The 27,644-nt window shown below is 37.1% G+C and overlaps 1 protein-coding gene across 1 annotated transcript; it reads left to right on the top strand.

Moving 5' to 3' along the window:
- On the top strand, positions 1 to 27,644 carry MAP3K7CL (MAP3K7 C-terminal like). The gene is made up of 5 exons (XM_026103597.2): positions 1 to 54; positions 309 to 417; positions 8,843 to 8,904; positions 18,272 to 18,387; positions 26,463 to 27,644. Exons 1-5 carry the CDS (start codon positions 37 to 39, stop codon positions 26,641 to 26,643), a joined length of 486 nt encoding a protein of 161 aa, XP_025959382.1. The 5' UTR covers positions 1 to 36; the 3' UTR covers positions 26,644 to 27,644.

Here is a 27,644-nt window from a genome sequence, read left to right on the forward strand (position 1 = left end):
CAGGCAGCATTGCCACGAGTCAAGGCTGAAGGGGCAATGGCGGGGAGCAAGCAGGTGAGGAGAGGGGAAGCTTCCTTTGCCATTGTTCTTTCTAATCTGTAAATAACAGAAGAAAGGCAGACTCTGCACTGAATTTCACTTAAATCCTTTTTAAATGGAAAGATGAAATGGCACTCCCATGACTTTGATTCTGAACATTGCTTAGCTAGAATGAGAAAGGTAGCTATGAATGCATGAAAAACATTGTAATTCCTTTGTTGGATGGTGCCACGTGATCTGTAATAAATATATTGTTTATATTATTGCAGCTGGAACAAACAAGTAAAAGCACTGACTCAAGTGCCCACATGATCACCACCGCCAGGGTACCTGCTGATAAGCCAATACGAATTGCCTTCAGCCTGAATGAGTCCCCAGGTACAGTTAAATTTACAGAGTAATCCATAATGAAATAATTGCTTTTAAATTTTACATGTTCTTGCTAGTGTTTACGGTATCAAATGAAGTCCAATGTTATGGGTGGATTTTTTCCTGAGTGATAGCATGTGATCAGTTTTCCTGTCCAGTAATTTTTAATGTTTTCATTAAAAATTTCACTGGACTTAAATCACTTGACTGACATTTTAGACGTTAACTTTCTTTCTACAGTCTGTGGAACATACTTAAGACTGTAATTAACTGTCAAATTTATTTGCATATACAGTGTATCTGATTTTGAGGTATTTTTAAAAAAGGAAAGACAAAGACACTTCATACTGGAGGTGAGGCTAGAACAGGAAGAGACTTTCTCTTCAGCAGGAAGGCTGAAAAGTGCCACACGTGCCCAACCTGATGAACGCTTTCAGGAAACGGATGCCCCACATGGCACATTCCCCAACAAAGCAGCAGAAATTCCACTGACGTTTATCCTGTCAGTTAGTGCTGACTGAGCATTAACTTCCCCTACATAACCTGTGCAGACGTGACCCCTTTGGATGAGAAAAATACTACTAGCTTGTACCTTAAATTCTATTAAGTTCTAGAGAGTTGTTGGCATACAGTAAAAATCCGAATGAAATAAACTAAATTGGAAGCTGGGAAGCATCCCAAAAAATACCGGGTATGCTTTTGCTAGAGGTGAGTGCCTGAAGTCAGGGTAGAGATGTGTTTATAGCATGAAATACAAGGATCTCTGATAATGGTAATTGAAATCTACTGTTGATGAGTACTTTGTGAGATGGCATGCATTGTAGGATACTATGTTAGGCAGCTTCCTGAGTTTTGCGTGAATACAGTCTCAGCCTGCATATAATTTTGTCATATTGAAAATATTCTGAAATGCACATTAGATTTCTTAGTTAATTATTATGTAATATTCATTTGCAGTCATAAGCCTGGAATAGAATCTCCTCCCCTGTGCAAGGGGACTTAAAATACACATTTTCATACATTATTGCACATAACTTACAGCTCATAAAGATGAGTGATACTGAAAAGTTGGGAGAAGAAATATAAGGAAATACATGTGGCTGTCTGTGAACCCCTTTTTCATAAAATAATCTTGTAATTATGTTTTTACTACAGAAACTAATTATGAACCATTCTCAACTCTCAAGCTGTAATAACAGGATAAATTTGTTACAGGAATTACGGCAAAGATAGGTCTTAAAGAGAGATGTGAAAGAAAGGGGAGTGCTCTTACAAATTATGGGAAAAGAATGCTTCTGTGAGAAACTGAAAACGAGTCAAGGAAAGCTGAGACCATGGGAAAATCAAAGAGGGTAGAACGGTTTGTGACAAGAGACGGCAGTAGGAAATGACAAGGTTGTGAATGGCTTGGAAGAAGGACATGAAAGGCAGGAAGCTTAAGCTTCCCTGACATTGCATCACATTTTATTTTTTAGTTTCCTATCCTGTTAACAATTCCAGCTTCTCTCTTAAAGTTTATAGAAAGAGTCTCAATTACAGAAAGGTAGTATTTTCTGTTACATTGTTGTTAAACTTTTCTATAATTTTCAGTCATTTATTATGCATATACCAGGGTTCCTGCTATGTTTCTCCTCCTTGGCAAGGAGTTCAAACAGAAGTTGCCTGTTTTAAGTGTGATAGTAAAGCATCAGGTGAGATTTTTTTTTTATACTCCTAGGGTGTACAAAAAAGTCCTTCACGAGGGCTAAGTGGAGAGGAAATCTGTCTGGTTTAAACTTTTCCTTAAATTTTATCTCGTTGGAAAAGCACAGTGACAGGTTTCACCAAGTAAGGCTGTATTATCCTTCCGGGAGCTGTACAACTGCTTACTAGGAGGAACTTACAGCGTAACTAGATATAAAAAGGGGAAATGGAATGTTTCTTCTGGGTGGTGATTATCTCACTGGCTAGGATTGTAACCAAGCACTGGGTGTGAGAAGCAGTGAAAGGAGAGACTGTACTCAGCTCAAGAAAAGACACTTACTTTCTGTTAACTGACCTACAAGAAGGGATTTGGCTTATCCTGAGCATACAAGAATAATTTAATTGTGTTACATTATTTGTCAGTGAACACATGATGACTGAAATCCTGGCCAGCCTTTTGCAGTATTTTCAATGTGAAAGTTGGCTAACCAATTCCTTAAAAGTCTCAGGAACAGCCCTTCAGCTGCGGACAGGGATGCTATATAAGAACACAATTTTATTGTGTCTCTTATTCCTGTATATATAGATATCTATGTTTGGCTCTTTTACTGAAGTTCACTAAGCTGGCATCAAACATAGGTTTCCCAGGGTGTGTCTGTGCGCCATATTGCACTGGTTTGACTTAAGGTACTGTTTTAAATTAATGATTTTGAGACATTTTGTTTCAGCACATCTTATATACTTGGAAATTAATGCAAGTTAAATTGAATATGGTGTTCAAAAATTAAAATAAGCATTCCCAAAGAGAAAGTTTGTTCTGATTTATCAACATCAGTTTAATTAAACCAATGAAATTCAGTATGTACTAATTTATATCATTAAATCTTATTTATTGCACATATTAAGATAGACTATAATAGGACCTTTACTAAATTTGGCATAGTGGATTTGCATTGTGTAATTGTTCTAAGGAAAGTTTTATAGGTAAACATCTCTTCACCTTTCTTCCTAAAATAAAAGTCTGAATGTAGCTGAAAAGCTCTGCTTGTGACATATGGTGACAAATGACTGCTTTTGAAATTATTAGTAATTTCTTTTGTTTGAAATTAGTCTACCTCTAATAAGCACTCTCCAGGAAAAGCTGACAACAAAGGCAGAAACTGACAGACAGTGGAACAACATGATGTTTGCAAGCATAGTAGATGACTTATTTTACACCTCTTTGTCTTTGTTATCCTAGTGACCATGAGGAATTTTTTCTTTTATAGCTGATAATGCAAAGGTGTGCTTTGCAATAGTTACTTCTTCAATAGCTCCTTCACATCCTTTCTCCATCCTCATTTTGGTTCTAATAGCAACAGAGGATTTCCAGCTGACAGTGTATTGTTTGAAAACCGGTGGGGATTGCTAAATATATGGCTAAAATTTACAAAGCTCGTTTCCTAAAACTGCACCCAATATACAATTAAGTGGCTTGATCTCTGGAAATGATGAGAACCATTATGGCTTAAGATATGTTCTTAGCTCCCGAAATAAGAAATTATTTTAAGTGAGAACATCACAGTACATTCACTTTTTAGTTGAGGCTTATACCTGTCTTTGCAGCCCCACATCTTTAAGTAATCATGAGAGCTGGACCTTATTAGGATAGGAAGTACCCACTGTTGTATTGTGTGGAAGTTTGAGAGGAACTTAAGGACGTTAATCCTCAGAGGGGCAGAGGCTGTGTCTTCCTCACAGGACCTTTTTGGCTTAGGTGAAGGTATACCCATTTGGTTCTGCTCTTTTCTTTTCTGGTATGGACTGTTGCTATTTTTGGGATGTCCACAGCTCTTATTGAGCAAGCCTTCATAGCCTATTCCTGGGTCAGGCAATGACCATTCCCCACTATTTTATTAGTGAGGTAACCGAGAGGTTGTGTAAGGTCGTTTCAGGCAGAGCTGTGAATAGAACCCAGGGAGTTTCACACAACACTGCCAAGTCTCAGTCACTTAGCCACAGAGCCTTCCAGGATGAATTTGATAAGTCTGTGTTTGTCTGTCAGTAACCACTGCGCTAGCTGCTCGCTCTCACTGCACTCCCAGGGCTGGGACTGGACCCCTGATCAATGTTGTGCCTCAGCTAGCTGCATTACTTGCAGCAGAGTTTGAGCACTATTCCTGTGCAAGGGCTGATCCACTTACAGGATAACAGCCTACTTACATTACCAATTTGATTCTTTAATTTAGGAGGAAGAGATCTGAATACACTTGCCCACGCATGGAGGAGAAGAAAATAGTACCTGATCATATAATTAAAGACTGGATCATAACTCAGTTACCCAAGGAAGCAGAGTTGTGATTGGCATTTCCTAAATTTTGAGTGCCTGATTTAGCAACCTTAATGTGCCTTTAACACATTTAAATTTGTATATTCTATTTCTATCTATCTTTACATGTAGGGTCTTCTCTAACTGTGAAGATCCTAGAGAAACTGTAATTTGTGAGATTATGCTACAAGTAGATTTAGATGTTGTCCTTAAAGTATTTATTCATCACATTTCTATTGCCCATAGTTCAGCTAAATGGAGCAGCCATGTAAGAAGAGACTGTGCTGGTACCCTGCACTGTCCCAGACAGACAGCAAAGTGTGAGCGATTTTGCTTGTTTGTCTACATCTTGGAGGTTTGAGCTACTGGGACCTCCAAAAAGCCAGAACATGATTAAATAAGCAAAGCTTTCCAGGAAGCATGATTCATTCTTCAGTGTGCAACATTAGCATGTATCAGGGGACTGAATGCATCAGGACATTACTAATAAGTAATAAGCCTTTTGTATGAAGATAATCAGTCTTAATGTAGTTCAACCTTCTAAATCACATGGCTTGAGTGGATCTCTGTATCACACATTTTAATCCCATCATCATATTTGTATTAGTAGGTGCTATCCGCAGAGAGACAAAAAGAACTCACTTGGGCAATGATGGCTGATCTACCTAGCCTTGCTGTCCCTAAAGAAAGCTGCCTGTCACCCCATATCAGCATAGAAGTGTCTTGGCTGGGGAGCATGCTTAGGGAGCTTGTTTGTTCATTATGTTTTGATGTAGGGACAGTCAGAGAGCTGTCTTTAAAATAGAAAGGTACTTTGTCTTAGCCCTTCTGAATGGAAAACAAAAGGAAGAAATGATTTCCCTGGAGACAGTCTCTCAAATGCACTGTGTTATAATGATAGTTTTCAGGCAACAAGCAGAGAGAATGTATGAATCTTCGATGAAACAAACCTGAAAGTCAAGTTACTGCATACATACAAACCAAGTCTTTGGTTAAAAACCAATCAACTGTATGTGCAGGGCGTTCAAGTTGTAATCAGAGTACAGGTCTTTTAAATCTAGACCTCCAAAATTAATGTCAGGATCTTTGGGAAATCAGGAAGTGCTACTTATTTAGAAATCATGAAACATACTTATTTGAACTTCGGAGGCTGGTGATGAAGTCTCTGGACTGACTGTCTCACATCATGGGTTAGTGCTGTTGGCTTTACTGGGATGGCCAAAACACTCGTGTATGTTTTTTCCTCCTTTTTGTTTTTGGTTTTGACCAGAATCTTGACTCAATTGCAGGTGCAGCAAGTTGCAGTTTTTGATAATTTTTAACAAAATTGATTTTGTTAAAACAACCAGCTTCAATTATAAATCCAGTTTATGAGTGATAGGGAAGGGAGGCAAAAAAGAATGAGTGTGGAGGTGAGATGCTGTTTGTGTCTGATGTAGAATCAGTCTACTTATTTTCAGTTTTTGTTAGGCATAGAAAAACCACTGACTGTTAGAAAGAAGGTCTTTGATTATATCAGTGACGCCTTATTCCAATCTCAGAACTTATTAAATATTGATAATAAAGTGAGAAAAGGAAATTCAGGGAATTTTCTGAATTCTATTGTCTAGTGAAGGAAATGTAGAATAGAAAAGAACAAGTACAGGTAGGTAGGCAGATAATTGGGAGGGTGTTCTGATCTTCAGAATAATTTCATTGACATTTCAGATATTTTCACTGGTTCTGATTTTCAGAGTCATAGATTTTTAGGGCTAGAAGCCACTGTGATTTAGTCTGACCTCCTGCATAACACGCAGTATTCAAGCCTGTAAGGGCAATAGTGGTTCTTTTGGAAGAACATGCAGGAGTTTAAAGCTTTCCTCTTGACTTTCTGAAAACATCCTTGAATGAGTCTTAGGAGGTGAATGATTGCTGTCATTTCCTCCTCTGTGAAACCTAAGCATGTACTTAATTTTCAACAGATGATTTTTTTGTCATTATTGTGTTTGTTACTTTGACAACACTGAAATACAGACTGACCCAAAGAAGTAATTTATTTCACTGGAAGCTGTGAGGAAGGTGGTTGTTCATTTTGTGGGAAACAAGCTTGCAGTTAAAGATTTCCATTAATTTTTGTGGACTGAATAGTTAAGGTGAAAATTTCAGAGGAGCCTAAGAGAATTAGGAACTCAAAAAAATTTCAAGCTACCAAAGTCCCCAGCTTATCTGATGTGCAGAACATCAGACAATTTAAATAAGTCTTAAACTAGCATAACTAAAAAAAACCCTAGCAGCTGTTCAATAGATGTTAGGGCAGGCCCATTATAAAATGTACTATGGTATGCCATAATGGTTAGGATACCAGTATGTTCTATTTTTAGTACCATTGACTCAGTCACTTGAGTTCAGAAAATAAGCAGGGAACATCTGCTTATTGAAAGGATTTCCTATATAGTACTTTCTCTTTTCCATCCTTTTTAAAGTATTTCCAAGCTTTTAAATTTTTTACTAGTTCTTTTTTGAAGGTAATAAGATATATTTCCTAATATCCTGATACAGCATTGACTTTTTTTTTATTATTAGTAACTGATTCAGTGAGGAGAAAACAAAAAAAAGCTAATGTTCCTCTAAAAGTTCTTGGGGTTACTTTTGCTTTGTTTCTGTTAAGTTAAAATCATCTGATATCCCTCCTTACTGCTACTGTACCAAAGGCTGTACTGCTGGAATTGTCAAAACAAATATCAGCTTAACTGCTGTCCACGACTCAGGTCCAATATCGCTGTCAGAATATTTAACAACTATTCAGCCAAATAATTGTAGAGCAGCTGTACTCCTAGTCCAACTGAGTACTATTCTGTCCTTCCTTTTAGCCCTGCCATATGATTCATCTTTCTTCTTTTAGAATATTAGTCTATTTTTAAATATTGTACAAGAAAGCAACAGCAACTTAAAGATAAACACTTGCATATCAGCGTGATACAACCCTATATAATTGCGGCAATTTAAGCGTTTTTCCAGAAGGGAAATGTTTGGGACAGGGCGTACAGAATGAAGGTATATGGGAGGGGGAGGTAATGTTTTTTGTTAATAATAGCAAGAATCCTCCCCCATTAGATGTAGTACTTCACTTTGGTTTCTGCAGAAATTCATTGTTTTGCTTTTGCCTCAGTATCACTGTATCTTTTTCGTCTCCAGGCATCCCTTCCTAAAAATTTTTGTTTGCATAGGTTTTCACAACAGCATACAGACTGAGACTGCAGATAGCTTTTTTCCATGGTGCCCAACTCTAGCTAGGCTAGTTGAAATAATGTTTGGACTGTACATTAGCTAGTATGTTCATTTTTGATAGAACTAGATGGCTTATTTTACTTTTTCCTAATCTACTTAGCTGTGTGATCACTGATGGCAGGATAAAGAGATAAAATATGTTTAACACATAATTTAGATCCTAGTCTGTACTCATTAAGAATATACAGAATACTGCTTTGATACATGGTTCTTTTAATCTTTTAGGGGCTTTGTTGTAGCATACAAGTCTGCCAGCACAGAGCAGTTTGCAGGATCTGACCTATGTTAGCAATTTTCTCCTGTGAGGGACATCCTTGTTTAATTTTGATCATTACAAATAATTGACTCTGTAAGCTAGCTAATAGTAACCTTCTCTTTACCTCCCATAACCTGTAGTAAGATATATACACAGTCATCACAATCCAATGCAAAACTGATAGCGTGAAAGTCACCGAGTAAGAAATATTGCAGTGGCTAGTTGTGACGCTACCAACTATGATTCATATTTCTGATCTCAGTCCAGCTACTAGTGGGCAGGTGTCCACATCACAACACTGATGTAACTGGCACACTCTGTTCCACCTTGCTGGAAGCCTGTACTAAAAATAAAATATAAAATAAAAACACCATTTGGCTGAGTGTTGTGAATGAACTGACCCTATCACATAAGGAGAGTTACCTACAGGTCATAGTAAAGGTATTTCTTTGCAGTATGAAGTTGTTTGTAGTGCTTCCCCATTCTAATCATGTCTGTGTGGGTAACAAGCTTCTAGTTCCAGGTTTGCCTCCTTGACAATAAGGATACTGTCTGTGGAAGATTCTTTAATTCTTTGCACTGTATGAACAGCTCAAGAAGAAAGATTGTTTGGATTTACTGTTTTTATTACATTATAGCATGTTCTATTGCTGTGACTAGTTTTGTTTTGCTTTCTAAGCACCGCAGTACAAATTAGGGTTTCTGTCTTTCTAACACTTAAACATTTTCTTATTTCCAACTCACTAGTATTTTCAAGGATCTTAATAAAGTATCTCAGGCATGGAAAGGTAAGCATATACAAAGGTGTTTGAAGGATCCTGATATTATAGAGGATATATGCAATGTAAAACTACATCAACAGATCATTCAAAATGCCTTTTCAGTAGATATTGGCTTTTCACTTCATGTTTACCTTTTAGATGATGCTTCTCCTGAAAACTCCTTCCCTTTGGAATTTCCAGAACTAGATCAGCAGCTGCAGGTAAACTTGTTTTATTTATCTATTTGACATTTTTAATCCAATTGCAGAGAAATATATCTATTTTTACAATCTCACTATCTTTTTTATTTTTTACAATTATTGTGCAAAATCTAGCCAGGGACATTGCCCTACAATGAACAGTTCTTGTGGTTTTGATGGGAGAAGGTAAGAGCCAGGTATTATATTCTAACACCCATAAGCTGTATGAAGATTGGTATGATGACCTTTCCCTGAAGCATTCCAAGAGAATGCAAAGGTATATTTTGCATGGCCATCTTATCTCCAGTCTTGCTTAACTAGGGCCAATCTCCAGTATAGATGATAGCATCCTCAAAGTTACTTTAGCTTATGCTGCTTAGCCAGCAATACTAGTGGTTGCTCTAGAAGATGTCCGCAGACAGTGCGGGGCAAAAGAGGTGAATGCTGTTATGATCAGGCTGATCTGTGATGCTGGAGTAGCAAGACAGAGTCCTGATATGTTGCTCAGTTGGACGTCAATCCTTGGAAACTCCATGGCTCAGTGGGCACAGAGCCAGTTCTGTATTCAGGGCTTATTTCCCTTTCCTCTGTGGCAGATCTGGAGTGTTTGTTGGCCATTGCAAGGTACTTCAGATCATCTGTGTCCCAGGAGCATTTAGACTTCCTCTGATATTTCAATATGCAGGCAGTTGTTTCCTGAGTGTAAATTGAGAAAGGCATTAGCAGACCATGTTGTCCAATGATGTCATCCTTCCTATCCCCATCAACTAGTAAGACAATACTGGAGGGCTGGTGATCTAAAGGACTTTATTTTCTCTCCTGCTGCTCTCATCAAAAGGATGACTAGAGAAGGAATTGAGGAAGACAGAGATTCTTCTTGCTCTGTCCCTCAGATCCTGAGAATAGAGGCAGGTTCCTTCACTGGGCATAACTAGGAAAGATTAAAGGGATGAACAGCAAATTAAGATCTGTGCTGAGGGGAACAGGGTAGTATGTTTGCCTCTTCAGTCTCCTTACCTTCCAGTACAGCAAAGGAAAATTGATATTTTTTCCCTCAACAGAAATAAATTTGAGAAAAGCAATACTGTTTTGTGGCTGAAGTGCTGAACTGAAATTCAAGAACCTGCAATCTTTTTCTCACTCTGTCAGTGGCAGATTGTGTGATCCTGGAGAAGTTGCTTTGTCTCTGTTCATCTGTGCAATGAGATTAATAATTTTTATCTTCTTTGTTAAAGAACATTTAGATCTGTGGGTGATGAGGGCTCTAAAAGAGCAAAGTATGATTAACATTACTACTATTACTATATTGGTACGTAAAAACAAAATTACCAGTGCTGGATGTAGGTACTTTACAGGCAAAATGATGATTTTTTTATTAAGACTTTTACAACCCATTTATGGAATATATAATGTACTCTCTAAATGTGTACTTTCATGATAGATTGAAATTGTTGCCCTGGAAGCATTCAAGTCTGTTGGATAAATAACAGCCCTTCAGTAAAAGTTTTCTAAGTGCACACAGAGCAATTCCACTAAGTACACTCTTTTGATCTGTTAAGTACCTAACATTTTTTCAAGACAAGCCTAAATCTTTCCTTTACTGTCATGATCTCAAGATGGCAATAAATTCAAAGAAACAATCAAAGATTTTGATTCAGATAATGTTCTTTTTATTATCCTTCAGAAACTTTTTTTTGGTAATGAGTTCAAAAGATGAGTCTCAAACTTGTAAGAAGGATCTGGCTGACTCAGCCACTCTAAAGTCAGTGTTGGTACTTCATCATTTAGCTTTTCAAGCTTATATGTTCCTTTATATTTAGATGTCTTTATGTTCAGCCTGAGGTAGTTATGTCAACACAAGGTTCTGAGCTGATGCTGTGGTAACAGGGCTTTTAGCTTTAGCAGTGAATACTGGAATTTCCTTGCTTTTGTCGGTCTGGATCACAGCTTAAAATTATAACCATTTAATATAATTACATCATATATAAATTGCTTTAATGTTTCAAACACACAACTGCAAGAAAGTTATAATTTACCTAGTTGCATTTTCTTATTAAGTTACTTTTTTAAATTGCTATGATCCAAACTCCTAATGGTGTGTCAGCGCTGTATAGCATGTGGTTGCAATTTTTGTTATTGTAACCAACCAGCTTTGAAAAGAGCTAGCTCCCATGTTACAGTAGGAATTCAGCTATAACAACATGGACTTCAGCAGGACTTGCGTAAGTACTGAATGGTGGAGTCCCTTGTCATTCCATCCACACTTTTTTCTGTCCTAAAGTTAGCTAGTATAAAGCAGCACACATGAGGTTTCATGTAAATGTACCCTTTAATCAGCTGTGGCACAGCAGTTTGAAATGCTTGAATTTGTAAGAATGCTGGTACATAGTTTCATAATAAAAATATCACAGCTAGACCCGCAAGATTTTCATCACCATGCCATAAATACAATCAAAGGCATTAGTATTTTATTTAAAGAAACAAACTATAAATGCCTGGTAGGTGGCTTTATAATAATATGCACTTAAAAAAAAGTAGTAACTTGCCAGCTCTCAAACATGTAGAGGAAGATTTTGAAACTTGTAAGGATGAAGAGCCCAAATTAGTTGATCTTTGGGTTGGATTTTGGAAGTGGCTTGAAAGATATGTAAGTTCACTGAGTGACTTGGAAAATCGGAGCCTTAGAATTTTATGCATGCAGGCAGCAGACCACAGCCTGAATCTCAAGCAGTTTGCACCTCTGTTTTGGGCTTCAAGCCCTTGTCCTTCTATGTTAGGCCCTGGCAGACAACTTGACTGTTTGAGCAGAACTACCTAGTGCTACCATTTTTCCTACCACGATCCTACCATACTTACTCCCTGGGCACTGGTATCCAACGGCAGGGCAAAGTTCACTGCAGCTTTCTCCCGTCAGGGTAGTGAAAACTGCTCTCGAAGCACTGATGGCAACTTTACAGAGTTAGAGGTAGAATTGGCTAGAGAAAAGGTATTTGTAGAAGACGAATTGCAAATACTTAATGCTCTATAAACGCTCTTGCTAGAGAACAATCTTAACAGCTGAAAGTTAGAGCTTCTTTCTGAAGAATAAATGATCAGTTGAGCATTCTGATCTACTATGTAGGTTCAGACTGAAAATGTTATCTTCTCAAATTACCTTTTTGAATGCTACATTTTCCAGTATTTTAGGGGACAAAGTTCCAAAGAGCAATTTGTAAGAAAATAACATCTCTACTATAACTCAAAGTTGGTTTTTTTTTTTTTTTTTTTTGAATAAATATTAGGTAGGGTTACCTCAGACAGAAGCCCTATAGATGAGAATAGAGGAGCTTAAACTATGTACAGGAAAAGCCTGGTCTCTTTTGCAGGTTTGTTAATAAAAATCATGCAGTTCCTGAGATGCCCAAGTAAAACAAAGCTCATATTAATACAGTTTTTTCTTTTGATTTCTTTTGTTTGCAGTCCTGGAATTTTATTTTTTTTTATTTTCCCACTGAAGAGCAACACTTTGAATAAGGATAAAGCACTTGCTTTTTTGAGTTTCAATGTTTTTTCTCCCCTTTGTGTAAGCAATGAAGTCAGTAGTGCAGAGAAGATAGGCTCACTATATTTGTCAGTTTGTTATTGGGAAAAGTTAACCTTTTCCCCATGTAGAGGTTGGCCTTGGCCTTGGAAGGAGCTTCTTTGATTAGCTGCTTATTGGGTGGTAGCCTCTCTGACAGTCATTCTGCTAGTGGTTATTAGCTATATTTAGACACTACATCAGCATCTAAGGCCTTCTTGTTTAGGTCACTGAATATAGATGAAGGTATCCAGTGTTAAATACCTACATTATTAAGCACTGTATTTTGTCTCTCCTGTTCCAGCATTTCCTGTGGTTTGCTCAGTTCCTCTCTCTCTTCTCTGTGAAACTCTTTATTCCAGCTGGGAGTTTCATTCCAAATAGGGAAGAACAGAACTCATGTACAGACACACAGGGAGTCTGGAAGCTCTGTACCATCTCATTTCATGAAATCATGAGCTTGATAGAGGCATTTATATCATATTTGGTACTATAAATCTTCTGAAATCAATGGAGTTAGATGACCATAAAATTACTGCAAGAGATAAGATGCTCCAGCCATTTATCATATCAGTTTATTAAGTCAAGGGGAAGTTTTTCATGCTTCAGTTGGAAATGTCTATACAAAAAAGCAATGAAGATATTTTATGTTATGAAAGGGACAGTTTGTTATATGTGACACACACATTTAGCAGAAACTTTCTTTACTCTAGAACTTCAATAATGGAAATCTCACTTCTACTCTCTGTCAAGACCCTCAACAGAGGCATACGGATAATTTTAAAAGTTTAAAAAGTATACTATATTTTATAATATATGGTATTTTTGAATATGTATTAAATTCCAAGAGAATTTCCAGGATGTCTTGGTACTCTAGAATTAGATTTCATGCCCTATGAACTTGATAAGCCTCCTTTAATATTGCTATGATAACTATAATCTCATTTTAGGTTACATAAATCATGTGTACTGACAGATTCAGAGCACCATATTAAGATTGGAAAAGAATGGAAGATCTCTTAGAAGGGACACCAAAACTGCCAATTCCTTCCATCCAGCTGACTTGAGATGTCTGGAGGGAAGAGAGCTGCTTATTTTCATAATAAGCTTCTGAACTAGACTAGAGATCTCCTAGACAAGATATCTGAGATTGGCTGAAGACTTGCAGTTGCACAACAAAACCTAGTTACAATGTACAGCTATCAGTTTTGCTTGATATGATTTAGTGGTTTCTATCATGGAAGAGTACACAAGGTATAGCGAACATGGGCCACATGCAAAACATTGTCACTGGACTTTCTGGTTCTGCAGAATGGCTTAGTTGGAAATAACCAAATCCACAGAAAGTGAGACATCACTCCTTAATTAGACCAGTGCTAAGGACTGCCTTCTAGATGAGTCCACATGCTCAGCTGTTGAAAATGCATGACACAGTATTTTTCTTTAAACTTTAACCTTCAAAAGCAAACTGATTTTTTTTTCCAAGAGCCCAGAATGAAAAAGTAAATGCAGACAACCCAAAGTACATTAAAAAAACAGAGTGCTTTTAAGTTTTTGAACACTTGGGTAATACTATCAACTACACAGAACTTACCAGTTCAGCTGTGGACTTTTGTGGATACAGAATGCTGATATTTGTATGGGCAGGCAAAAAAGGCAAAACATACTTTGTCATGCAAGTAAAGCACAAAAAAAAAAAAAAAAAAAGGCTGAAAACAATGTCTTTTAGTGTCTCCCAGCGAAGATTTTAACTAGAACAGCTCCTTCAGCCTGTCTTAAAAACCAGGTCAGCTCAGGCTTTTCTATTTCTCCATGAACTACCTTTTCATAGCATCTTTCCACATCTTTCTTTTCTGATTCCAAATAAAAATTTAAACAAATAGTGCATATGTCTCATACAGGTGTATATGCACTTTTGCAGTTACAGAACAGCCTGTAACAGGGGTCTTTTAGTGTCTAGTGAGTTATTCAATAAACTACAGAGAAATTTTCCCTTGCTGAAAATTAGAGATAACAGGATAGACCAGTAGTATCAGTGAAAGCTGTCGCTTTTGTAATAGCTTTGTGAAAAAAAAACAGAGATGCTGCGCGCACATGTTTTGCCAGCAGAGGAAAATGAGGGTGAATGACACTGAAGCCTGAAATAAGCAGGATTAAAAGTAGAAACTGTTGCCATTAAATATAACTTTCTTTGGCAGGGACTTTTTTGCTTATGTAGCAGGTATGCTTTTATATATATACATATTAATTTCTGGATGGGCAAGATATGTCATGAAGTAACAAGTTAGGGCTGTACTGAGGAGAAATTAAAGTATGGCTGTTGGATTCTGAGTGAAAAAATGCATACTGCAAATTGACATTCATTAAGGTCTGTTCTAATTAGTTGCCTATGTGGACTCCTACCAAAAGATAGAATACAGGCTTCATGGATGAAAAATACTTGGCCTGGGAATTCCATTTCTTTTTCCCTGCCAGAAGTGAGTTGCCTAAGGAATGCCATCAGCATAGCATCTATAATACTGCATATGGCCTGGTCACAGGCATTCAAAAAAGGCCTTGAAGGTGGAATGGGGGCAGAACAAGACAGCTAGAATAATCAAGGGAGAATGGAAATGTCACCTACGAGGCATTAGAGGAATGTAGCTTGGTTGGCCTACCAAGATGTAGGTTTGAGAATTATATGATACATCACAGAGGTAAAATAGACAGGATAGAGAAGAGCTATTTCAGTGAAGGAGAGTGCTGGCACAGGAAAAACACATACAAACTTGTCTTCAATAAAATCAAACTGGAAATTAGAAAGATGTTTCTAATCCTTGGTAAGGCTCTGGGGCAGCCTTCTGACTGGGGCAGGAAACTTAAATTGTTCTAAGATAGAACTTAATAAGCCCATGAATCTAAGGGTTTGCCTGTGATAGCAAGGGACAAGACTCAGTGGTTTTGTAGGTTCCTCTCAAGTCCCTTTAGATGAGTAATTGTTACTATTCTGTTATTGTTCTCACTTCCATGAAAATAACTTAATACTCTAAAAGTCTGCTGACTAGTTGGGGTTACTGCTTTGGAACAAGTAAGTTTTGCCTCTGTTTCTGCATTTGTTTTTTTCAGGAGTTTGCCCTGCATCTTCTGAAAATGCTTCTCTTGATGGGGACAGATGTATCATTAATCCTTTGTACTCTTGTTTATGTCAAAGTAGGCTGGAAGACCTGGGTAAAATAATTTGTCTGTGCTTATGTTTGTTGGTATGTTTGTTTACATTTTCTGGTTGGCAGAAAAGAACTGACTAGACTGTTTTATCTCTATGTTTTTCTTGTTGTTCTAGTAGAGCAATCTGTTAAATAAAGAATGCATAAGCTTGTGTTTCTTGTACTAGTGGGCAAATATTACTCATGTTAACTATAGGCACTATCTGCAAAAACCTCTGATAGAAATTTCAAGTTTTCAAGAAAGCAAACCAAAATGTTCAGTTATCCGATCCCAAAAAATCATAATCAAATTTACATTTTAAAGTAGAAATGTCATTCCACCTTAAGTTTTACATGGTAAATAGGCAGCTTCTCACAGTGAAGAAAAGTTCTCAATTTAGCACTTGATAGCATCACTCAAGATTGAAGCAAAATTGTATGAAGAGAATATTAGTAAATGACTATTTCTTGTTGTCAGTTCATTTTGAGTGAAAAACTTAAAATATCAATGTAAGAAAAAATGACACTGAAGAGGAAACAATGAGAGGAAGGGGTTTGAAAGTCAGCAACTGGTTCTAAGTGGGAATTAGATACTAAGTCTCAACAGGACTAGATAATTTTTAGTTCTCTAAATATAACTTTTGAGTGGGAAGATGAAATATAGAAACTGAATGCTACTTTAATTTTTAAACTGGTTTAAACCAGCTAGATTTGTGGAAACTAAGTTGGAAGCAAAAGCAATTTTTTTCTCTTCCAAAGGATCACTGTTTAGGGACTTTCCCCCTGGGTACTGTTCAAAATTGTTTTATTGTGATGCATTTGTTGTTTGCTGATCTCTGGTAGATACCAGAGCTACTTTGGCTCACCCTTGCATTCTTGGATTAGAGCACTGAGACTACTATATTCTGTCCTGTTAAATTTATGCTTATTATTTGGGTGACTATATGGATGGTGCTATTGCTCATCCCCATTGAAATGCAATTAATATCCCTTTCCTAGGAACCAGCTTCACCAAGTAATGGACAGCTCTTTCCGTGAGGTCCAGACTTCTCCAGAGCTCAGAACTGTGCCGTGAAGCAATTCTGACATAGCGTTTTTACATTCAAAACTTGGAGCATCTGTTTCAAAATGAGTCTGTTTCAAAATTTCCATGAGGAACTATGTACCATATAAAAGTTCTTGCAAAGGTCCATATACTAGTTACACCTATGCATTGAGCTACATCTGAAGAAAACTTACCTTGGCTGTTGGATTAATCTTTGTCTCTGAATATGTTTAATGAAATTTAAACTTGTAGTTCTGCTAAAACGGAAGATTGCAAGATCATAAACAGGAAACGTCCAAGAATTTGTGCTTTTCTTTTTCTAACAATGTGATTGGACTATTATACTACAAAGAAGAGTCAAAGTAGGACAACAAGAAATAAAAAATTGTCCACTTTTATTATGAAAGGCAATTGGATGTTCTTTAACTGGGCAGTAAAGGGACTATTTTAAGTGCTTCCTTTTGCTTCAAACAGGTGGCTGAAGCATGCTATTTGGAGTTCATTTACAGTCAATTGATTCATGGCTAATAACTTAAAAATACTACACTTCCTGAAAGTGTTATGGCCAAAATGTGACAGTCAAGTCTGAAGCCTGAAGTTGCATTCTTTTTAAGGAGCAAAAAAGCATTGACAATTAAGCAGACTGTATCTTCAAGATTTTAGCTGTAATTTGTATGAGGAATCTCAAGATAGAGTGGTTTCTTTGACATACTTAGTACCTCTAATGTGCATTAAAAAACCCCTCCTTTCTGCCCTAATGTAGGTATTCAAGTTAGGGGGCTTTTGCATTCACTCTCTCTGTCCTATCCGTTTTTTTTTTTTTTTTTTTTTTAATTGCTGTCGTTATCCTTCTACTTTTAACCCTTATCCACACCTCTCATGGAAATTCAAAACACTGTGCAAATTTAACATTTAACTATCATCATTTCAGATTGAGGCATTCCTGGGATAGAACCTGTCATGAAATCTGGGCTTCACTGGAGCCAGCAGTATAACTCCTATTGAGTCCAGCAGGATCAGCATCCCGTCTCCAGTCTTCCAATTCATGTCCTGTCCCATTTAGTAATAAGCTGGGAAAAGCATTATGTGTATGAAAAGAACAGCCAATAGCTTTCCATATCTTTCCTTCTCATCTTGCAGAATTGGAGAATAAGAGCTTGTTTGCACTCAAATTACCTTTCTGCTCAGTGCTGTAGTTTCTACAGTGAAAACATGCTCTTGTATTTTATGTTACAGTGTAGACGTGGTATGACCAATGCACCAACTTTATCATTTTTATAGCAGAAAGAGGGAGGTAAGGGAGAAATCTTTTTTTTGAATAATCTTTCAGGGATACTTTAAAAAGTCAACAAGGAAAGTTCTGAAAATCCTAATAAGGTTTGAAGGTTTATATGTATTATTATACATGAAAGTGTTTTTCTCTTCTGTGAAAGGCCATCACTAGGACTATTAAGCTAGATTCTGCAGTGAGGGGTTAAAAGGAATTTTCTCTAAGTAATTGTCGCAGAACTGAAGATAAAGACTGTCTCTTTCAAATATGCATTTATTCTAATTTTTCATTCAAAAGCAGTATATATATTTTTTCTTCTTCTATTCATAAAGCCTCTGCCTCCTTGTCATGACTCTAAGGAATCTATGCAGGTCTACAAACAGCACTGCAAAATAGCAGAAGAGTACCATGAGGTCAAGAAAGAAATTGCTCTGCTGGAAGAAAGAAAGTGAGTAACCTTCCCGAAGAATTTACTGTTGTATATTCTCTTTGTAAAGCCCTAGTCTGAAGTTGTATATCTCAGATGCTGTTTTCTGACCTTATTCCTCTGCCTGACAGTCACGATTAGGCCATTGGTCCTTAGGATCAACTGGGAACTAAGGACACTGCATTGTCTGGGCCCTCCATTATCCAGCTCTTCCCTGAAACCTTCATTGACAGCTTCTGGGACACTTCTATCTTTGTTACACAGAAATCTAGTTCAGCTGGAGCAAGTCCACTTTTTAGTTTTAAGGATTTTTTTTCAACTTAACTTTATATGTTTTAATGAAAAGTGTATGAATCCTCACTTTAGTTTAGATTACTTGACTTAATATTAGTAAACATTGTTCTATGGCGTGTGTCCTCTATGTCCATTCACATTTTAGGTGTTCATATTCAAATTACTTAAGCAGGTGACCTTTTTTTTTTGGCTATGGCCTGTACTCATACTCCCTCCATCTTCATGTGACTCTTAAATGGCAAAGTGCACTCAATGACTCTTGGTTCCTCTCCGCAAGAAACCTGACAAAGACACGCTGAGAGAGAGAGGGAGGAGGGTGAGTAGAGAGTGTATTTACCAGACAACCAAGCTCAAGGAATAACAGTTACTGCTAAGTAAACTCTTTTTCTCCTTCAAATGCTTTTCTGTTTTCACATTCACACTGGAGGTGCCTTGAAGCAATGTTGCCTTCCTAAAGGAGAGTTACCTCAGTGTGGACCTCTGAGTCTTCTTGCGAAAATAAAATCCACACATTCCTCTAAATGCTGCATGATGTTTCCATGATAGTGCAGTGCACAGTGAAAGAGGGAATGGAGCTCTTCATAGTATAGCAGATATATAGTCACAGCTCTGACAGAGGGCTCTGAGTAGAGGGAAGGAAACACTGTAGCTGTTTGTTAGGACTTTTATGGTGCTTGGTTGCTGACAGATTAGCATAGAGGTTAACAAAAAAATAACCAAATGAGATTGACAATAAGTTCTCCCAGTGTTTGCATTTGATGTTTTGTTAATTAAACTTGGCCAATCAAAAGTAATTGGTGAATTTAAGAAGCTGAATATGGAAGATAATTAATTCAAATAATTTTACAATGATTTGTCAAACTGATTGTCTAAAGTAAGCTGCTTACATGTGTCTTTAATAACAAAGTGACTTCAGTGGGAACCATGCATGTTTGACCTCCCTGAAAATTCAAACTGAATATAAAATATTAAATGGTGATTTAAGTGCTTAACTTTACATGTATAAACTCAAACAAGCTAGCAGTACCTTATTTGTTTTTCAGAGTCTACTAATATAATTGTATTATTATTATTATTGACGTATGCCTGAATTAGCTATGAACATTTACAAATAAGCTTGAGGCGCTTGAAGGCTAGACACATATATTTTTGCATCTACAAGAATGAAATTTGGACTGCATTTTTACCTATCTATGCAATCTATGGTACTAGTCAAATTAGAAATATTTTGCTCCTTGGGAATGGCAGATACACACACAAAATTGTTTACCTGAGCTCAAAACTACTCTAATCAACCTCTGAGACCAGAAGAGAGTCTCTCAGCTGCAGTCATTCAGGATGAATTAAAGAGCCTCAAACTGGCATTTTTCTTGACTCCACCAGTGCATGTCAACACTGGAACAGTGTCAGGAAGCTTCCACTATTACTACCTTTGATGAACCTGTTCTGTGTGTATAAAAGACTTCACTCCCCAGTAAACATATGTTAAAACAAGAGTGGCTGAATAAGGGAGCAAATTCCTTTATTGTTTTTCTTATGTGCCTCCTAATTACATATTTGTGGCCTAGATATTCACATGCTATGTAGCTATGAAATGCCTAGACCTTAAGATGTCAGTCCAGCATCTTTCACCACCTTCCAAGTCCCCTAATCTGAAGAAGTGGTCCTACGAGCACTAGAATTAAGGATACCTAATTTCCTACAGATTGGTGTGCTATGATTATTTGATTTTGAGGCTGAAAAAGGTGCAAGTGCCAACCAAAGTTTTCTCCCCAGCTGGGAACTGTTTATGAAGTTCCTCTTCAGGTAGATTCTCGTGTGTGTAGTATTTTGGGGGAGGGCTCATGATACTGCCTTTCCACCTTTTGTGGTGTCTTTCCTTTCTGTAAACGTGTTTTCATAAAACCTGTCAAAAACCAACTCCTTGAGACCTCTTCATCCCCGTCAAGTTTGATTGAAATTGGAAGGTGGATTCAAAAGTTATTAGGGCACATGTACCTATATACACACATGTAAGTATGTATGATCTGAACACATTAACCTTGATTTTATATAAAACTATAAAGAAAAGGGGGGTGAAGGAGTCAGCAAGAAGTAAAAGAAGGTTTTTGTCTAGTGATCAATGTCTTTTTTATATAAAAATATTCTCAACAATAACAGTTTGAAAGTTGAACAAAGTTTATGGGTAGCATATGCTGAATTGAAGAGGTCAAGATTGGATCACGATGGCTGGGATGACATGCGTATTGAATAATCCGTTCTCGGAAGAGAGAAAGGGTTTGTCTTTTAGGAAAGAAGTTTGATAAATTGCACAGCTTTTAACCTCAAAAGTAGTTGTAATCATATTGAAAAGGGTGAAGTTGGTTGGAGCTTTCTGTAATTTGAGCAGATGAGGAACGGTTGCAGGTGTTTTGCTCTTACTCTACATTTGAATTTGAAGGTATGGAGGTGTGGATTCACAGTTGCCTAATACACTTGGTATCTATAATCTATTTCTTTTCAATATTAAATGCAATAAAATGGACAAAGATAGAGTTTTATTCCTTGTAATGTGAATAAATAGCAGTCGTGCACTGTTCTTCCATTTATATTTTTACCAAATGCAACCAGAAGTGCTGCTGGATGATTGCCCTGCCAGTTTTCTTAACTTGCTCTCAACAGATCAACTCATTTGTGGAAGTCAAATGTCAGATCCCACCCGTCAGTGTCTGCACCTGTGAAGCCTACTAGTAGAAAACTGTACTGAGAAGATTGATGATGATGATTGTCAGGATTGAAGCAGAAAATGGATTGAGCAAATTTTTTGGATTTGATGGTTAGGAGAAAGAAATCATTTTAAGTTAACCTGACATAAATGCTCTTAGGGGTGTTGGAGCTTTTTAGTAAAACAAAAAATAGAATAATATTCATTCTGCTTCAAACAAAATGTTTTTTTTCCCCAAACTCTAAGGTTCATATATAAAAGTAAGCTTTTATATATGAAATAATACATGCAGGTATATTTTTAAAGAAGGCATGTTTAAGAAATAGAAAGTTGAATAACATTGTTTTAAAACAGTCAAAACTTATTTACTCTTTCAAAACTTTTAACAGGTTTTTAATTCTGCTTAGTTTGACTTGACTGTCATTATAGTGTAAGAATTACGTATGGCTGAAGTATGGAAAGTTAGTAGTGTAAAATGACAAGGGTGGCTTTACTTCAGAGAAAGAACTGGAGCTTATTTGCCCCTTTCCCTTGTATACAATGAAGATGGCAAGAGAATGTACTAGGCTAGGAGTAGGAGAGAAGATGACAGCTATTTCCCAGGAAAACAGGAAAGGGAGGCTGCAGGTTAAAAAAAGGGAAAATCATAGGGCAAAGCAAATGAGAAGGCAAAAAAAGATGTTGCTTAGGAAAAAGACAAAAGCAAGGAAGAATTTGAAAGAATTTAAAAGAAAACTGGTTAGATTTTTTTGCTAATCTAAGTGATCATAGCTCTATTTGCTCTCTTCACTCAAACTCTGCCCATTTATGCCAACAAAATGTAGAACGAGAGACAAAATCAGTCTGGAATGGGAGACATGATAGAAAAGAAAGAAAAGGGTGTGGAAGCGAGACCACACCACATTTAGGTCACAGAATGTAATTTAATTTATGTTCCAGAAACACACATGTATTTCCATAACAGATGTTTTTGGGTATCTAAGTTTGGGTGAAAGGGATGGGATGGCTGGTTATTTTGAGCACTTGTTATATTGCTATTACTAGATAATGACCCTGGATTATGCAGTTAAATATTAGAGTTGCCATGGTTGCTAGCTATATCTTATATTCTTAGCTCAGGCTGTTATTCTCTTTTTCTTCTCCCAGACAATTCTAATATAACTCTCCAGAAAATATAATTTTACCATCACCTGATTTAGGATCACCCCTTTTCTTTGTCATGGATATGGTTTATTTTCCTTCCTTTACACATGTTACTGTTGACATGCTGTGGAGATGTCCACTTAATTTCGTGGGGCCATTCCTTATGCTTTAGCATGCTTTGATGATCCTAGGAGCACTTCCAAGGTCCAAAATCCAAGTGGTTTCTCCAGGCACACCATGTCTAGATTGTCTCTCCCAACACTGTTGAGGCAATAGTCTTCAGACTTTCAGGTAGTTCAGAAAAAAAAACCTGGTATAAACCATAAAGACAACAACCTTCTGTCTTACTAATATTTCCATTCTAGACCTGATTTTTAATCAATTTACACATATCCAAAATACCTGTTACCTGCCAAATCAGTGGAAATTTAAACTTTTCCAATAAAAAGAAAACCTTCAACCTGCCCTATTGCATTGATGAATACTTTCTTGTGCTGGCATCTGAGATATAATGTCATTACACTGAAACTATAATTTACATTAAAACAGGCTAGCCCATTGTTTTAAAAATTAGTTATTAGACTTTGAACAAGCAAAGGCAGTCTTCCCAGAAAGCAACGAGCTCCTAGGATCCTGAATACATTGTCCACAACTGGGGAAAGACAAGTGTGCCTCTTCATACTGGGCAAGTTGTTTTCCTTGGCTCCAGTCCATCTCGAAATACACTTACCTCCAAACACTCTTATCTGCTCCACTTGTTAGAGATGAGCTAGCAGGAATAACTTGTCTTGGTATTTATTCATTGAGTATATTACTGTAAGGTTGCTCTGTGCTCCACATAGGTCATTGAGGCCAGGACAAGAAAAATAATTTCACTAAGACCATGCTAGGTTTTTTTTCCTGCTCTAGTGTGGCTTGTGGTTTTTGGTTTATGATGCAAATCACACTTGTCTTCCCTTCCCACCCCAACACCTGCCTGAAAAAAGAGCACTGAAAGTGTACATTGCAGATTGTCTGAAAGCTCAGCACAAAGTAGAAAATACTTTGTGAATGCTGTTAATGTTTAAACACAGGGTAACCATTAACAGAAAACACAGATTACACAATGCTAGATCCGTTTATTAAGCATCCATAACAAAGGGTAGATGGTGCAAGAGCTTAGTGTGGTGAGGTCTTTAACCTCTGAAAGCTAGTTCAAATCCTGGATTAGATCAGAAGCAAATGTTAGTTAGTGTCCTCACCCTTTTGTGAGCTTCGTAAACCACACCATTCATAACATTTAGCAATTCCCTGGTACTCTAATTTTAGATCTCTGTGGTAGGCTGGCAGTATTTGCTTGAAACATCACCCTACCCTGTAAACAGGTGTTGATTCTGATGGGAAGGGAATAAGTAGGTTCTGCTGACTCAGAAGTGGGCAATTTTACTACCTCAGTGCAAGGAAGCTGCTTTCTGGGAGAGAGGTTCCAGAGCATGGGCTACAGAAGCAAGTATACTTTGGTCTCAACCCATTTGTATTTTCTTTAATAAGAAAGCTAAATCCCAGGAAGAAAAGTTATCTATGTTGCATGAGTTTTACTGGAAAGCAGCATGAAAGCCATACTTGCTTATAGCCTCCTCTTACCAAATCAGGATTAACATTCATTAATAGAGCTATTTGATTTTGCACACTGTCTGCCAGTGCCAGTGCTGGCTCAAGTCCAGGAAAAGTAGTTAGTACTTTCTTTTGCATGTACTAAAAGTTTTCATGGAAAAGGTTTTATCTGCTTTTAAGATGCTGATTACTTATTAGTGTGTTCGCTGCACCTCCCTTCAAGAACTTGGTAAGTATAAAAAAAGTAAGGAGGAATGATTCTGAATTAATTTTTTTGGTATGCTTCTGAGTGAACAGTCTATAGTTTGAAAAAGTTTTATCCTTCAGTCCAGTATTGCATGAGCAGAATAATTGCAAAGAAATACAGCTGTAGCTCGCTTTTGGTCTCAAGAAAGAAAACTCTTCCAGAGGAAGCGCCAAGTGACTAAAGTGATTAAAGCTAGCAGATAAAATCTGATTGTCCTTAGATGTATTTCTTACTCCCTAAAATATACTTGCAATTACTCATTTGTGGTCTATAATCCCATTAATAGGAGCTGGAATATTGAACTTCCTAGCCAGATCAGTTCATCTTGACCAGTTTGAAAATTGGTTGGTCTAGCATGGCCTAAGCAAAGAGAAATAAACCTGCTAATGGCTTGCTCATTTTACAAATTTTACAACTATATTATGCCAAATGTTAATAGAATTTGGCTAAACAAAAATATAGCCTGAATATTTTCTCTTGAAAAGTTGTTCAAATATACGTGGTGAATATATCTTATTCCCGATGAAAGGAAAGAGAAGAGGTCATTGCTACAGCATAGCAAAGTGGTATAAAACAAAGCTGACATATCTAGCTGCTGGAGGATGTCTGTATGCTTCAACTCTTGCATGATCTAAAATTGCTGTAATGGCTGCTACTCTCCCTAGGTGCTTTAGTATGGGAAACAGTCGAGAGCAATGAGTGTTGCAGGGGTCTCTTCTAACGTGCAACTCCTGGAACTGCAGTAACTGCTACTGTAAGCAACCAGCTAAGCCATGAGCAAACTGTGCTATCACTGAAAGCTGTAATAAACAGACCGAGATTAAACTGATCCTGAAAGAAGGCCAGACTGAAGAACTCTTTTTCAAAACCCATATTTCTTTATGCAAATATTGAAAAGCTAGCATTTTATGATGTGACCTGCAGAGATAGAATTACTGGTCCGTAAGAATCTTCTGCCTGAAGGCACTGGTCTAGCTTGACAGGAGGGCTGGCCAGCAAGAACGCCCCTTTAGAGCCTGTGGAAAAAGCTATCCGCTTTGAAGACATTACATCTTCCCAGTGACGATCTACAAGCATTGTTCTGGCATGACTGGGAAATAAAGTCACAGGGCTATGAACAGTTAAAGATTAACTAATCTCGCAGATAGGATGATCAAAAGAGCTAAGAACCTTTTAAAGGAGATTTCCTGTAGCAGGGGTGAAGAAATGATTTGAGTTAGAGGGAGAAAAAGCACAGGCCAGGCTAATCTGCTGGGTAACTAGGTGGAGAGCGATTAGATACACAGCGAGTTACTCATGCATTCAGTGGTTTCTGTTGTTTTAAGACCTCTTTTATCTTAACTCCTGCTAAGGTAATTTCAATTGATGCTGTGCAGGAGACTGCAGCTTCTGGCCAGCTCTGGGAATACAGGGAAGTGTGTGACTCCACCCTAGAAGAAACAACAGCTTGAATCCTCAAGTGTCTGCTCTTAAAAAGACCAGGAGGGGTCAGGTTTGCAGTTCGATAACTCTGCTCCTCAGCAGTAGAACTAAGGTCTGCATGTGTATAAAAACAGTATAGAAATAATATATGTAGCTCAGCTTCACGTGCCTGCTGTTTACTAGGAACATTTTTCTTTATGGCAGAGAAAAGGAAACCAAGCATATTTCACAGATTCTACTGACAAAGCCAACCAACAAAAAACAAAAAACACCCCTTTGCCCACTTTCAAATATGTTTTATATTGAGAGAAAAATACATTTTTATTCTTCTTATGAACCACACAGGCAAAATATTAGCATACAGTCTCTAGGGACTTGATTCTCTCCAAAGTACTACATGTTCAGCTCTAATTGAAATTAAAGCTATTTGAAGGCTCAATTACGCTATTTGAAGGCTCAGTGCTGCACCTCAGCATTTTGCAGGTTTGGTCGCTGAAGAACAAACATCAGAGATTTTGACAGCTTAATGTTTCAAGGGAAAAGGAAGACTCTAATCAGTTAGTTTTCTAGGCCTCTATTGCACAACAGCTCAGGTAGTACCATATTAACAACCTATAGTCCAGCTTTAACATAACACCTAATAAGTTTTAGTATACTTCAATTTTTAACCTTTGTTTTTTTCATAATCATCAGAAAGGAGCTGATTGCCAGGCTGGAACAAGTGGAAAAAGAAAGCATGGATGCTGCTCAGCTGGCTAAGGAGTATGCAGAACTGACAGAGGAGAATCGAACACTGAAGCTGGCCCAGACACAGTGTGTAGAACAACTGGAAAAGCTCAGAATACAGTATCAAAAAAGACAGGGATCCTCATAACTCTCAACTAGCTTATATGAGGCAGTATAATACAGGCTTGTTCCTGTGCTGGAAAGAGATTTTAAAATAAAGGTCTGTTTAATATGTTACAATACTTTACTACAGATACAGAGTATGTAGAAGTCTATATTTGATTTAATGCTTGCCAGCCAGTAGCTTAATATAATGGATATTTCATCCATTATATAATGGATATTTTATTTCAAGTAACATAATTGAAGTTAATCTATCCCCATTATATGTTCTAGTAGATCAGGTTTCTTTTCTAAACATATTTCTTCCAATTTAAGAAGATATGGACACACTAGAAAATGATATAAATAGTCTGTGTGTTGGGAATCTGGACCATACTAAGGCATACAGCAGGGGCGATGTTAATATATGGAATACATGTATGTTAATTTTAGTTTGGTGAACATTTTTTTAATTATTTTCCTCATACCTAAAATGTTTGGAAGTTATCTTAAAATGGATCTCCTTATGGGTAAAAACCATGCTTTATGAGCCCATATCTACTTTACAGTGTTGTATAAAATTCAAGAAATTGTTCATTAAAAAATTAAAGTAACACAATTACTTTTTATCAACTGAGTGTATTACCAGTAATAATTTGCAAGTTATGAAATTGAAAGGAAACAGAACAGATCAAGTTTTCCTTCCTCAGGCATAAAGATAGCTTGTGAGTCTTCTTTTTGTATTTTTTGGCATGCCAGAAATGAAAAAATAATATATGAGCGCTACTGTCATAGTTTCAACTGAGAATATGTCAGTTAAAGTACCATAAGGGTATTTTGTTCTTATTTTCTGGGCTGTTTTGAAACATAAGTGGCTGTAAGTAGGGACAGGAGTTCTGTGACATACAAATAACCTGGAATTAAAGTATTTGTTTTACTTGCTCTATTTATCCTTTTACTTTCCTAGATCAATTGAAAATTCTTTGTTATACTTCCATTTCTATTCATACAATATTTTTTTCATTAAAAGCAGATATAGAAAAGCCA

Source organism: Dromaius novaehollandiae, chromosome 1 (assembly GCF_036370855.1).
Source record: "Dromaius novaehollandiae isolate bDroNov1 chromosome 1, bDroNov1.hap1, whole genome shotgun sequence".
Classification (NCBI taxonomy): domain Eukaryota; kingdom Metazoa; phylum Chordata; class Aves; order Casuariiformes; family Dromaiidae; genus Dromaius; species Dromaius novaehollandiae.

Coding starts and splice junctions, on each gene's coding strand:
- MAP3K7CL (XM_026103597.2), top strand. Junction 418..8,842: donor CAGCCTGAATGAGTCCCCAG/GTACAGTTAAAT, acceptor TTTACCTTTTAG/ATGATGCTTCTCCTGAAAAC. Junction 18,388..26,462: donor GCTCTGCTGGAAGAAAGAAA/GTGAGTAACCTT, acceptor CATAATCATCAG/AAAGGAGCTGATTGCCAGGC.